Source organism: Rhipicephalus sanguineus, chromosome 4 (genome assembly GCF_013339695.2).
Source record: "Rhipicephalus sanguineus isolate Rsan-2018 chromosome 4, BIME_Rsan_1.4, whole genome shotgun sequence".
NCBI classification, from domain to species: Eukaryota; Metazoa; Arthropoda; class Arachnida; order Ixodida; family Ixodidae; genus Rhipicephalus; species Rhipicephalus sanguineus.
The window spans coordinates 25,593,451-25,608,093 of NC_051179.1; the positions used below are offsets into that span (position 1 = coordinate 25,593,451).

Sequence of the window (14,643 nt, forward strand, 5' to 3'; positions counted from 1 at the left end):
TGCTAATTTTTTGTTAGCGAAATTGCGCGTTGTCATTCAAGAAATATAAAATCTACACAGCTAAGGAAGCTCTCAAAGGAAGCAAAAAAGAAAATGTTGCCTCCACAAAGCTAGGTCTCTTCACTCACTTCTTGTAACTTTACTCTTTCTAGCATAACGTATGCTTTTTAAAACTTCCTTATCACTCCTCACGCTTCGTCTGTAATCGCGTTTTGTTTACGTGCGATTCTCTAAGGTGTACGGGTATACGACGCGCGAATTCGCACTTTTTCGAGCGATACCATCCGAAGAGCGTCTCCGCTCCCTTGCCTACTTCTCTATTTCAATTTTTTCTCGGAGCCGAGAACTTCTAACCTCTCGGTACTGTATTTTGTATTTAACTTCCGCTCGAACTGCTGCTTATCGATTTTTTTTATCATTTATGTTTTGTTTCTAGGGAGATTGGGGCGTTCCTCGATCCTTGTTCAATCTTCTCAGCTTCAACTATGCAACAAACCGCGTAAACCTCGCGTGCAGTTGACAAAAAAAGTAGGCAACATCGACGACTACCGACGTTGTACTTACTACAAAAAGAGGAGGGAGGGGGGGGAGTTGGTATTGGTGGAAGTGGAGTCTAGCGATGTTCCCTGATTCGCAGCGAGGGACCTTCGAAAGTTAGAGAAGTTTAGGCACACTTCTTTACTCGTTCCATTTTTAACCACGGGAATGGAATGATAAGAATTTCCTCGAGATACTGCTCTTCCGACGACCGCGTCTGCGAAAGCCAATGTCAATATACACTTTCTATCGAACTTATCGCGGGCTATGGTGCTTCAGTTCGTTTTTATTTCATTTTTTTTTCTCGCTTCCCGTTTCTTGGTTCTCGCAGTCGTGCGTGTTCTGCAGGTTTGCTGGCTCGCGAACGCGGCATTCAGTCGTCTTTGAATAGAGTTTGCTCGTAAGGATTTCTTTTTATTATTACTATAAAAGTATATCTAGAATCGGATCGGACCTTTGAGATGCGGCGTTGTGGATGAGCTGTGGTTTTAAGTACTACAGCCTTTCAAGAAACGTGGTTTGAATAACTTGCGCCTTGTGGCGACGTGTCGTTTCGAAGTAACTTGAACATTCTTGTCGGTTAGCGGTCTTATTTCTCTGTGCAATGGTAGCATGGTGACGAAAGGGGGAGATGTAGCGGGGGAAGGGGAGGAGGGAAGAGAGGGAGGGGGGAGGAGGGGGAGGGGGTCTGGTTCCTGCTGGCACAAGCGTGGTGCAAACAGTGAAAGAAAGTGGGGAGGAGAAAATTACGACAATGAATGTGATAGCGAAGATCACATCGTGATGGTTATGATTGTTAGCAGGAGGAGCAGTAGAAACAAATGATGAAGATGAGGAACTTATGAGGATAGAGAAGCCGAAAAATTTGATGGTGATTGTGGTGGGGATGTAGAAGAAGATTATTGTGATTATTATTAACATCTTCAAACAGCGCACAACACGAAGACACTAGAAAGAACTGAAGACACGAGCTCTTCGTCACCTCGTGTTAGCCCTCGTGTCGTCATTCCTTTCTTTGTCTTCGTGTCGTGGTCTCCCTGAAGATGAAGCTATACCAACTAGCACAAGTCGCTACGCTGCTCAGGTGATTATTACTATTACATAAGCCGTGTTTCGCCGCGCATTAGAGAAACAAAAATCGGTAAGCCTTGACCTTTTGTGGCACGGTGTACTGATTTGGAGACGCGACTTAATTTCGCCATTCTCTTGCACTGTTGGCAAGGAAGAGACCACGAACACTGAGCATACGGTAAATTAAACATTCTTGTTGCGTAATGTTCCTTTATACCACTTCTCGGTGAAATATTTTGCTACACACGATCGCTGTGGTGAAGGCAGTTCCATATTTAAGGATACGCTGGACGTGAGGCGTTTGGCGTTTCGACAGGATTCTCGAAATATTTTTTTGGCCATTTTAAGGAATGCCTATCACCATCAGATAACTATCGCATGTAATTTGAGTGGGTCGTTGAATTCGTTTTACGGAGAAATATGGCATAACTGATTGTACCGTAATTCCATGATTAATGTCTTTGTAGCAACAAGCAATTGCTGCACAATACAAACTAATTTATTCTAACTTTTCCACTCGCTTTAAGTTGGATCTCTAGACGTCTAGTGCCTGCGTGCACCACCAATATAGTTTGGGCTCAATTAAAGTTGATTCATCATCTCGAACCTTGGCAACAAATTGTGCAAATTTCACGCATTTATGGGCAGTCGAGCATAATGCGCGTCGCAAAGGGCCAAGCCTTACGAAGATCGAGGCACTCCTGTTTCACTCGCCGCTCACTTCGCTGAGTCAGCGGGCATCCGTCTTCCGTACAGGGTGTGGGCGTACGCGAAAGAGGATCCTCCTCGACATTGGCACTTTGCCTCCGTTATCACGTATCTGTCTATCTATCTCTCTCTCTCTCTCTCTCGTCTCATCCCTCCTCGAACACGCTCCATTGCGAACAGATCGGGAGGACGAAACGCTTTGTTCCACTCGACACCTTCTCTCAGCCCGACCCACGTATACGTATATATAAGAGCCATTGTAACGTCGATGGGATCACGAGCAATGGGAGCAATGGAGCAGCGAAGGAGCCGACGAACAAACAGGACGATGTCGTCGCGCAGATTTATATCTGTTAGACTGTGCCTGCGTGTGTTAGCGTGTGGGAGAAGTAGAGTGGGCTTAAATGACCGGACACTATACGTGACCCCGGCTTCCGTGAAATGTGGGTCGCGTTAAGAACGGACGCGTAGAGGAGCGGGAAAAAAAGGACGAAGAAAATGAAACTCGAGCACGGGCGCTGACTGCCACTTGTTTATTTATTGGAAGAAACAAAGAATATTTACACAGGAAAACAAATAACAAAGAAAGCCTGAACAAAGATGAGGCGACATTTCTATTGAGTAAGGGACGTCAGGTCGTCTTATCTTCTTCCCTTGTTTGCCCTGTTAATTCCTTCTTGGAGAAACGTACCAACTAGCCCGCCTTTCGCCGCTTCTTCAGAAAAAAAGGAAGTGGACTTTATCTTTTTCTTTCTTTTGTTCCTCTATTGTATCGCGACGAAGCAGGTTTTCCTCAATATTTCGCTTGTTTCGCCGTTTTGCCTTCTTCTGCGGTGTCCGCGAGACACTGGCGTCTAACTTAAACCAAACTGAAGATCATAAAGAAAACAATGAAAACAGAACCGCTAGTAATAAATTCATGGTGTTCGGCGCAGGTAGTGGATGTCCTGAACGCCTGTTAGGACAGGTAGAAAGGACGGTATTCATTTTCTATCCTTTAAGCTTTCTTATATTGCGTTATCTTCATTTTTATTTTTTATTTCTATTTCTTGCCGTAGCAGCGTGCCGACACTTTGTTCTGCTAGATATATAGCGTGGAACTGGTGTTTCAGCACAACAACACTGGCAGAGAAGTGAGATTTGGCCGACCCTCCCCAAAAAGTACTAAGACAAACATTTCTGTAAACAACGTTTGTATCCCTTAGAGTCATAGCAGCTCACACACGGCCTGACCTTTAGTAAGGTAAGAGTTGGTTCACATGCGACCTGATTGGGAAGGAAGCACACGTAGTTCAACACATTCTTCGGTCACTCATGGAGCAATGGGAGAGCCATGCTATCAAAACGCTTATACGAGATTTCGTTTCGAATTTTCTTAATCTTATTTCGTTTTTTACCCTCGAAACAAGCGAATCATTTGAATCGTGATCCTCGACTTTCTTTTACGGTGGCGCAGCGAGCACTATTTTAGCGAAAACAATGAAAACAGGACCCCTCATTGTAGCTTAGAAGATATGGCGTCGCGCTTTTTCGCGGAAGTTGCGGGTCCGATTCCCGTAAGGAGGGGCTGTATTCTTGCAAAAACGCACGTGTACAAACACATGCGTTTTTCTTCCCAACCAGACAGGACTCTGTGAAATATTCAACGTTAAATTGAAAAATAAGCGTGGTCTTAACAATATTCCTGGGGGCTGGGCGTGTTCAATCCCCCTCTCTCTCCCGAATTTTCTCAGCTTTGCGTGTGTGGCTATACACTCGCACATACAAACGCACACATGAACCTACATAAAAGGTAATTGAGCCCCTCCGCCCCACCCCCGGCGAAAAATATTTCTGGCTAGCTATACACCCCTGCTGCAGTCATAGGCGTGCGCACGGAGGGGGGAGGGGGGGGGGTAGACGGCCCCCCCCCCCCACCCCCTAGACATGTGACGGGAGCTCCAGTTTTTTTGCAATGGGAAGGCACAGCGCAACTGAGACAATGGACAAGAACGCGCAACACACACGAGCGCTGTTCTGGTCTATTGTCTCAGTTGCGCTGTGCCTTCCCATTGCTATGGACCAACTCGCCCAGATCAAAGTCTTACTCCAATTTTTCGCGATACCTTTGTTCAGTCGGACCTTTTTACGCTATTTTTAATGCGAAGGGGTATGGCAAAGTATGCTTTTAAACTATAATGGCGACCAAGCAACACGTGTGTGACCCCGTAACGCACTCTGGGCGAGTGACCGAAGAGGCGCTTACGTACGAGCCGAGGTTTATTCATCCACCGTTAAGCCTGCGTAATCGGCCGCTGCACGAATACCCGCCTAAAAACGCGTGTGCGCTTTTACCTCTCGCAAGCTTCTCGTTAATTAACCACGAGTAGAGGCAGCGACGCGCGCGCTGGTTGCCCACCGGTGCCCGATTCGTTCCTGGCTGCCTCGCTCGTGCCTGCATTGTATAGTAAACGTATGCCCACAGCCGATACTCGCAAGTTGATAAATGAGTCACGCATGCTGAAAGGCAAGAATGCTATTCAGCGAGAGGAGAGAGAGAGGGGGGTGGGGGAGCTTCAAGGATTGTTGCCACTTCGTGAATTTTACATACGAGCGTGACCATCTTGTTGTTTTGTTACAGCAGAGCTGTTAAGGTTTTTTTTTTATGCCGCGCGGCGTGACCTGAAGACTATCATCATCATGAACCGGCACGCATTCTCTTCGTCCTCTTCTTCATCTTCGTCATCTTCTTCATCTTCTGTTTCGCTCCTAAAACACGTGCGCCGAATCGTGTGGCGTGCAATGCAATAACTCTGATAGGCGAGATGACTAATACAGAGAGAAAGAAAAAGAGAGAAAGAAGGGGAAGAAAGAGAAGAAGATAGAAAGACAGAGAAAGAAGCAGACAGAGAGAGAAAGAGAGATAGAAAGGAACAGACGCAACAAAGAAGAGAAAAAAAAAGAGGGCTACCTTTTAGCCGGCTATCCCATCAACGTGACATCGGTATATTGAAGACACATACAAAAAACAAGAAAAAACTAGACTGAATAAAAGAATACGAAAAGAAAAAATAATGAAATAATAATCAGAAGCATTATGTACTACATATACGATCTCTGGCGTATAAAGAATGGGCAGACTCTAAGGGCCGAGTCCAATACATACAGAGTGATCACATAGATCACCGCGGAGAGATTCCGTACAGATAGTTTTTTATGCACTTACATATAACATGACTGGACGATACGCTCCTTGGCGACACAATGCCATCTTTTTTTGTTTTGTCTTTGTTGTTATTTTTGTTGTTGTGGTTGCCGCTGATGTTTCTGTTGTTGTTTTTCCGTCCCCAGGCGGACACTCGTATGAAGAGAAAACCGCTCCGGTAGTATAGTTGCTAAGGTGCTCGGCTAACGACCCGGCGGTCGCGGTTTCGATCCCGGCCACGATGGTTGCATTGTAGGTAGAGGCGGAAATGCTATAGAATCCCGTGTACTTAGATTTAGCTGCACGTGAAATAACCCCAGGTGGTAGGAATTTCCGGAGCCCTCCACATACGGCATGCCTCAGAATCATATCGGGCTTCTGGCACGTAAAGCCCCAGCAATCATTATTATTGCAGAGAGGTACGATACACATCACGTGCCCAACGCCGAGCGCTTCGTTCTCAGTCCCGTGAATTACGCAGGTGGCTTAGCGTTATCTCCCGTTACGTTCTGTGTTCACGCTTTCTTTTTGTTTCTCGGAACAGACGTAGAATCTGTCGCGCGCGCATATTTAAATTCTAATCCGCTAATCCCGAATGTACGAGAACCGTCTGCTCGCAATAACGGTGGTAGTGCGTCGTTTCTGCAAATAAAAGAAATGGTCCGGTTGAGCGATTTATGTTGAAGCCTTGCTACACAGATGTGGCTGGGCTTTATTATTATGCTTACACAATGGTGCGCTTTGCACAGCAAATGCATTTTTTATCGTTAAAATTGAACTGATGAAAAGAGTGAAAAAAGGCTACTTGAAGAATAATCGCTCCCACCGTCAGCCCATCGTCAGAAGATAAAAAAATTCAAATTTAATGACCGGACCGGAATACATTGAAGCTATCTGCCGTTCATGTCGTATTTCGGCTTACACGTCCTTTGATACATTTCCAGCGCTTACGCGAAAAAGGAAAAAAAAAATAGAAACATGCAAACACGGAAACTAATATAGAAAACACGAATCTCCACGAAGTGAATCATGACGAGTGCGTGAAGCTCTGGTATACTATAGTATAGCATGAGTGAGTATAGTATGAGTGTAGTATAGTATGAGTGAGTAACCGTACGTTACCCGAGCGTTGCCCCGTGTAATGTAAACTGAGTGACATAAAGTGACATAAAGAGTCGACGACAAAGCTAGGTCCTAAGGTCCATAATGTCAACGTTGAAGTCGCCGACTATTATAAAGGGTGTGTGCTTGCAGCTGTTTAATATTGTTCTGTCACAATTATGATTGATGTTCGTCTGTTGTAAACCTTTTTTTTTTATTCACATACACACATATATGTTTCGAGCTTAAGTGCTGGAAACGCATGAGAGATCACTTTTCCAAACAGCCTAACAAACTGCTTTAATTACGCAGCCTGTTTTTACCTTTCTGCTAAGAAAGTTTATTAAAGCACCAAGACGCCTCTCCTGAAAGCATCCTACCACAGATCTTTGATCGGGCCGATGAGCCAATTTATAATTAAGCGGATGCGGTGTTCTGCTGCTGCTGACGAAATGCTGCCGGCTCGCTTTGAACAAACGTAGCGTCCGCACACCCATTTCATCTGCACAACAAAGGATGACTCTCAACAATGCGATCTGTAAACGCCAAGGAAACGCGTACTGCTCGAAATTAAGCCGGTTGTTTCACGGGCAAGATCCGTAGATGAAACACCCGGTCAGTGACACCACACGTTTCAATGAGCGACGGAGTGTTGCAGCACCGTGTGAATATCGCAGAACCGACAGATGTGCGGGTGGGTGAGTATTCACGTTAAAAAATTCAGCACATAAGAAAAGACAACCAGACAGGCGAGCTTATTAAATTAACTCTGTCCTTGTCTTTTATGCATTTTATATGCGCTGAGATTTAAATATGAACGTTGCTACATACCTCTTCACGGCTGTGCAGACAATTCCTTCCTTTCCCTCTGCATTCATTTTATCAAGGTGAAAGCCTTAGAGGCCTTACGAAACGGGAAAAGTTATCATAGGCGGCGTCGGCGTCAACAAGGCTGATAAAAAAAAAAAACTCGGTGTCAACACGAACGCTAAAAGAAATACTGTGATAAAATGCAGCCAGAGTTTACGTGATACTCGAGTGAATCAATGAAAAATCCTTGAACACGGGGTGTAGCTGAAGCCACCGTTTCTATACGTGGTCTTGTCTTCTTCAGGGCAACAACAAGACAAGACCACTTCTCCAGACGTCGGAAGGGGAATTTTTTCGGGAAGCTCGTTTCATTTTTATACACAACCAAGTGAATCCAAGAAACAATCAAGCCAAGGAAAGCAAGATGATTATTTGTTGTTTTTAAACTGTAATGTAGCAGGTCTGGCATAGATTGAAAGGAATTAAAGTGGGCGAAAAAGCAGTTTCCGTTGGTGGGACCCGAACCCAGGACCTTCGAATTACGCGTCCGATGCTCTACCAATTGAGCTACGACGGAAGGCGCTGCCCCGTCCACTTTGTTGGGCGTTTCTGTGCGTGTCATATTTGGGAGTGTTGGCCAGCGCCGTTAGTAGCTAAGGCGGTGATTGTGGAACACCCTGTTTGCTAGACGGCGTCCCGCGGCACGTGATCTTTGCATGAGGTGGCAGCTGACGAATAAACCCTCGCTATTAGTTGTACAGGATGTTTTGTCCTGTATAACGAAATGAGGCATTCGGTTGTAATCTGTATGCTTCGTGTTCTATACTTACTCATTCGTATCACGTGTTTTCTTTTTCTTACAGATACATTTTCACTATTTTGTGCTATCTCATCGGCGTCTTCATTTTTGCAACAATTGTAGGTGAGTGGCGTTCACTTGCACCTTGCTTAGCTCACTGTCGCTACCTTGTTGCTGTCTTCGTCGTTGTTGTTAATTATCGAACTCGTCGCACTTGAACGAGCTTTCTTACTTAAAAGACGGTATGTGCATACGATCCTGCGTGCGTGCGCCATTACGAGCACTGTTGATTCCTTCTCCTGCATCTGCACTTTCCTCTCGCAGGTCAAGTAGGCAATGTAATTACAAACAGAAATGCAAGCCGCCTGGAGTTCGAACGATTGCTGGTGAGTGTGCCTTTCTATTTCTTCGGTTTCTTTTTCTTCGCTAGAACTTCCCACAAGGTAAGTATCATAAGCGCAGAGAAAATCCCTCGCAGTCGCTCTTGCTCGCATAGATCCCAGACCGATGACGGCAGAAACCATTCTGGAATGTCGTCCTGATAGGTCATCGCGGGTGAAGGCGACGAAGGCAGTGCTCAACTTCTTGAAGGCATCAGACCTGCACCGTCGGTTATAGACTAACGTCGTTATGATGACCGTGAGATGTGTGTGACTTTTTGTGCGTGCGTGCTCTCCTTCTCTCTCTATCTTTATATCTCCCCCATCCCTCCCCCCAGTGTAGGGTAGCATACCGGTCCTTCTAGACTGGTTAACATACCTGCCTTTCCTTTCTCTCCTTCTCCTCTCTCTCTCGTGTACGCTGCAGCTGTAATTCTGAGCACGAAGTTATGCATTTTCTCTCTCGACACCTTTTGTTCCTCAAGTGTTCATCAGTTCAAACTTTGCATCTTCCTGTGTACCTGAACCATGCGCGCACAGAATGATTTATAGTACCTGTGGCCTTGTGGCCAGCTTCGTGACAACATTTGAATCTGTTCATGTTTGTCATCCACGTCGTGCTCGGTATCATCTCTACTGCGTCACATATTCAGATTATTGCGTGAAGTGAACTCGGGTCAACTGATCACGCAGCGCTACTTACGTTCGTCATTTTCCCTATGAAATAAAACCGCAACTTAGCGCTCATTCCTGCCGTTTCTTGCGTTGTAGTTTGCTGAGCATTGTGTTTCGTAACGCGTTATAAATTAGGTCGCAACCAGTGCCGGGAAAAGCAAGCCCTAAACCTTGTTTAACTGCGTTCGTTAGCCGAATACTTTCCATACTTTCGATGGCGTCCGAGTTTCCGCTCTCAGAGTTATGCGACTATTCTTGCGCCAGGGTCCTGCAGCCATCCTAACGAAGCAAGCTTTCAACCGTGCCTAACGTGCCGGTACCTCTTAACATTAATGGCCGTCGTTCTGTTTTCCGCTAAACACCGATCCACGAGGGCCACAAGACCCATCCCCGACATCTCCTTTTTTTTATTCTCGGTCCCGGTAGCTTCCCCGTTAGCCACAAATGAAGAGGCACGCCGGGGAGATACCGCACCGCATCACGCGGGCGTATAGAGACGCAAACCGCATTCCGGGGACCAAATCGGATAAGGCCCCGTCGGGGACAATCGGACGCTCCTATGTCGGAGCGATTTTCGGGATGTTTAGCCGCCATGGGATTCGATGCGGTGTTCCTTTTGCAGCCACGTTCATTTTCTATGTGCATGTCGTGCTTTATCCCCGGCATTCGATGGAATGAAGGAAAACGGACGGGAGACCTGAATCCAGGTGCAAGCTGTCGTTACCGCTTCACGCTGAGTGACCCCCGCTCGCGGCCCAATAAGCGAACCCCCCACCGTCGATGGTCAGCGTTTTCTTCCTTCTGCTCTTCGGTGACACGGGTCATTCCATTGAATAAGCGCTGACATCAGGACGAGGCCTCCTTTCAACCGCGCGCGCCTGTAGAGACCTTGAGGCTGCGGAACCGAAACACGACTGCGCAGCGTGTCGCTGTCTGAATGGCTGGCGGAGAGACATACTCTAGAAGCGTAGACGTTCGGGCGAATTGGTATGGTTCCATTTCGATGATTTGGTAGCGCAACACTGACAGAGACGAAGGAAGAGCGTACAAGAACATGTGCCCGTCCTTGTATGTTCTTCCTTCGTCTCTGATTAGTGATGCGCTACCAAAGCATCAAAATAGCAGAGAGACGGGCTGTCAGAGGGCCGCACACGAGAGATAGTGATGAGAGGGAAAGGTTGTAGTCTATCGTGAGAGCTTGACAGTCTTTACGGGAGCCTGATTGCCGCTGTCTGCGATTGCGACGTGTTTTCTGGCATCTTAGTCAGGATGAGATTTAGTAAAAGAGGTAGAAGGAAAGATGTAGAGAAGAGAGCGAGGAACGGAAAAGTTGGGATGGCGGAGAGGAGGAAGAGTAGAAGTCTCGGATGAAAAGCTGACGCGCGTCAGAATAAGTGGCTCATTTCTCTTACAGGGAGTGACTCAGTAGAAGCTTCAAAGAAAAAGGCGCGGCATCGCGACTCTTGTTATGGTGATGCCGGCTTTCTATGAATACTAATTTGACGCCCGATGGGAATAAACAAATTATGTCGTATTGGGACATTTTACCGCACGATATGAAAGTCAATGTGTCGTATACAGTCTGTTGTTGGTGCGTTGTTATTCGTCTTTTGGAAACAGGGAAGTCAGGGTAATATGTAGAAGTAAGGCCATTAAGCGTCACAGGCGAAAGAGTTCTTTTTTTTATTATTATTTTCAGTATTGAGCCTTGAAGTAAAAATTATGGAGCAGAAATATTGCAACTAGCGCTACTAATCTCGGGGATGCGGGTTGGATTCCCGATCACGGCAGTCGTATTTTCGTGGGAGCGAAACGCAACAACACCAGTCTACTTAGGTTTAAGTACACTTTGAAAAACCCCAGCTGGTCAAAGCTAATCCGCAGCCCCGCCACGGTGGTCTAGTGGTTATGGCACTCGACTGCTGACCCGCAGGTCGCGGGATCGAATCCCGGCCGCGGCGGCTGCATTTTCGATGGAGGCGAGAATGTTTGAGGCCCGTGTACTTAGGTTTAGGTGCACGTTAAAGAACCCCAGGTGGTCGAAATTTCCGGAGCCCTCCACTACGGCGTCTCTCATAATCATATCGTGGTTTTGGGACGTTAAACCCCAGATATTATTATTAAAGCTAATCCGCAAACCACCCCCCCTCCCCAACGGCGACGTTCATAATTCGGATTTCTTTTTAATATGGATACATTGCTTATCGCCATAATAATAGAGCCTTACGCTTGAAGAAGACGTAGACGTTCACAAAAGTGAAGCCTGAATTGAAGAATAAAGACTGCATACCTTAAAGGCATAGGCGACGAAGAATGCACGTTCCCAGACTATAGTTAAACTGCACCATTTTGTACTTCAGCTTTGGTTAGGGCCTGCATTGACGCCTCAATAATGTAGCCTTACGTTTGCAAGACGACCACTCCGCTTACCTTAAAGCCTCAACAGCAGTCAGCAGCTCGGAAAATGGCTACTCAAACTCATCCATCGTTTTTTGTTTCATACAAAAGGCACGCCACCACTGGCACTGAAGCTTTCTACATGTATACTTTGCTCAAGCTGCTTAGTACTGAGTAAGGTTTACGTAGGGGTAAGTTTGTTATGGCGTAACTTAACGACGTAACGCGTGTTACGCGTGCTGTATTCAATTTTTGTACCTTAATTTTTCCTGCGTCGTTGTCCTCTGCGCCGTATCGTAAAGAATATGTTACTTTAGCACGTGTAAAGTTATGGAAGTTTAGACCAAGACAGTCATTGTGCCCTCTTAGATTACATTTTAGCCGAACACCTACGAAAAACGACTTGAAGATGCGCGAATAAATTCGGGGCCAAGAAAATTCAGATCAAAATCGCCGAATTCAGCAGCTCCTAGCCACGTTTACATGACTACTAGAGTTACTGTATATGCTACCTTTAACCTAAAGGTAGCATATACAGTAATTCTAATGAATATGACTATAGTGCATCACTTTTCGTAGCTCATCACGAGTAATGCGATAGGCCAGGGTTTAAATGTAGCGCATTAACCTTGGTGTGGTGGTATAGGGGTATCGAACACCGAAAACGAACAGCTTCCGGCCCATCGCAGCTCGGCGAATGCAGTAGGGCCAGAGGCGCCGATCCCGCCCCGTAATGCGATGCCACCGCGTTTACATGCAGTGCGAAAGCTTACTTACCCATCGAAATCCGGCGCTGCCCGGGCATTAACGCGACTCGCTTTTCTAGCGCGTTACCCCCGTTTACATGGAGGCGGTGAGCTAGAAGGTTGCTTCGATTCACCAGTTGTCGCAATCATGTGAAAACGTCGCTCCTGTCATTCCACGTTGTCGCTTATAGACGAAGGACTGGCTCATTGACGTTTCCGCAAGATCACAGAAAAATGTGCCAGGACGTTTGCGCTCTATGCATGAACTGGCAGTCGTGACAGTGTGGTTATAGTCGTATATTTTTCCTGCTTTGTTGCTTAGCGCCTGAACCTTCACTTCTTGATGACATTATACAACGGGCGAAATATACGTCGCAGTTTATCAGAATGCAATAATCAGACAAGCTGTTAGCTAAGCGCTATCGCTTGCTATATCGTACAAACCATTTTTCCGAGAACGCAGCCGCATTGCGACCCGCAGCGCCGTCTCTCATCTGGCACTTCACCGTTACGTGTGATTGTGCGTGATGCTACGCTCAGTATACGTGCTGTTGGCAAGAAATTTCAAACACACAGCGCACCATAGAATTTCATAATAGTACACTATAGGGAAATCTGGCGCTAGTGTTTATGGGAGCTGCAACGCAGGGCGCTTGAGCCAGCATGGGACTGATGGGTAGTATGTGGATTTGCCTAAGCTTCGTTCTTTGTGCTCCGTGTAAAGTGCAGCCGCTTTGCCGCAAGACGAAGTTCAGCAAGATTTCAGCAGGCCCACTTCACCATCTTGGCCCTCTTAGGCTGACCAATCGGAATCAGCTCACGAGGTTCACAAAGAGCCGTTCCTTTACCGAAACAAAACTCGGGACACAACAGTAAACAAAGCCACGTGTACGTTGGAAGCCGCAAGTGAGAATAGGCAAATCCATTTACTACCCATCATTTCTGTGGTGGCTGAGCAATAGCAGCACCACAATTCCCTCCAGTAAATATTGTAGGAAGTTCTATGCAGCGCACATGCTAGCATTACCCTGATTCACGCAGTTATCGCGACCGCCGAAAAGCTGCCGCTGGCATACGCGGCAACTCGCAGGAGGGACGGCTGCTCGGTGTACTGGTTCGATGCTACGTTCAACTTTGTGCTGCAGTATCTCACAGATTTGTGTCACTTCTTTTTCTTTCCTGTCTGCCCGTAGGATGGTGCCAAGCTGTACATGAGGCACCACAAAGTCCCTCACCAAATGCAGAGGAGAGTACAGCGATGGTACGACTATTCCTGGTCGAGGTGAGCACGCCTGCGTACATCATTATTCACTTTAAACTAATGTCTAGAAACACGGCTGCGCTCCTTGCACCAGCGGCCACACGTCCCCGCTGTCGCATTTCAATCCGTGAGTACTGTACAGCGCGTCACATACGTCTACATTTCGTTGTTTCTATTGGCCTTTTTTGTTGTTGCTCCACTAGTGTACGACTAAACTCTGATTGAAGCTATGAAACAGAATTGAAAAATGAAAGTTCAGCTCTAAACACGTTGTAAGCTTCACACAATGCAACCTATTTCTTGTATTAGAGCGAGAAAGAAATAGCGCCGCCGCAAGTTTCGGAAAAACACACGTCAATCTAAGAGTAAGAATTTTTTTTATCAAACCTTCCCGTGCAATAGTGACATAATTGTGTATCAAGAGTACATTAAGAAAGCTTTCCAATGGCACGCTCAGTTTCGCAGTGGTTTAAGCGGATATAGATAATCAAAGAGCACTGCGCAGATACACAGATTCATGGCCGAGTACGTGAACGCCGCTACACAAAAGCACACACATACTATAACCGACCTAAACGTACTCGGAGGCCGCAAGTTATAAAGATCAGTTTGATTAATGACAATCTTTCTTCTTTTTGGACATGAAGGCGTGCGCAATAATTGTAAATCTTACTTCTAACAAAAAAACACAAAAAAGCAACATTTTTCATTCAAATAACGTGCGTAACATGCTAGCCAACCATAGAAAGGAACTCTTAAGCAGTTTAGTCTATACGCGTTGCGCAAATGCAATGTTCTCCAGTGTAACTTTACTAGTCAGGATTACATCACTGAAACCTACTTCTGTTGCAACGCGATTCCGTAATATCCGACAATTTTTATCATGAAACAAGTACTTTTTTTTAGGTTATGGAGCGCGAAGTTCTAAGACACTGCACAAACAAGTATAGTTGTTATCCGGATTTACAAAGGTG

General features: G+C 46.1%; 1 protein-coding gene across 1 annotated transcript in view; it reads left to right on the top strand.

Moving 5' to 3' along the window:
• The window catches only part of LOC119389267 (uncharacterized), a 74,073-nt gene that overhangs the window by 17,903 nt on the left and 41,527 nt on the right, over positions 1–14,643 (top strand). The window contains exons 4-6 of the mRNA XM_049414514.1: positions 8,275–8,333; positions 8,535–8,596; positions 13,602–13,690. Coding sequence (XP_049270471.1) covers positions 8,275–8,333; positions 8,535–8,596; positions 13,602–13,690 — 210 coding nt within the window. The remainder of the gene's footprint in view (positions 1–8,274; positions 8,334–8,534; positions 8,597–13,601; positions 13,691–14,643) is intronic.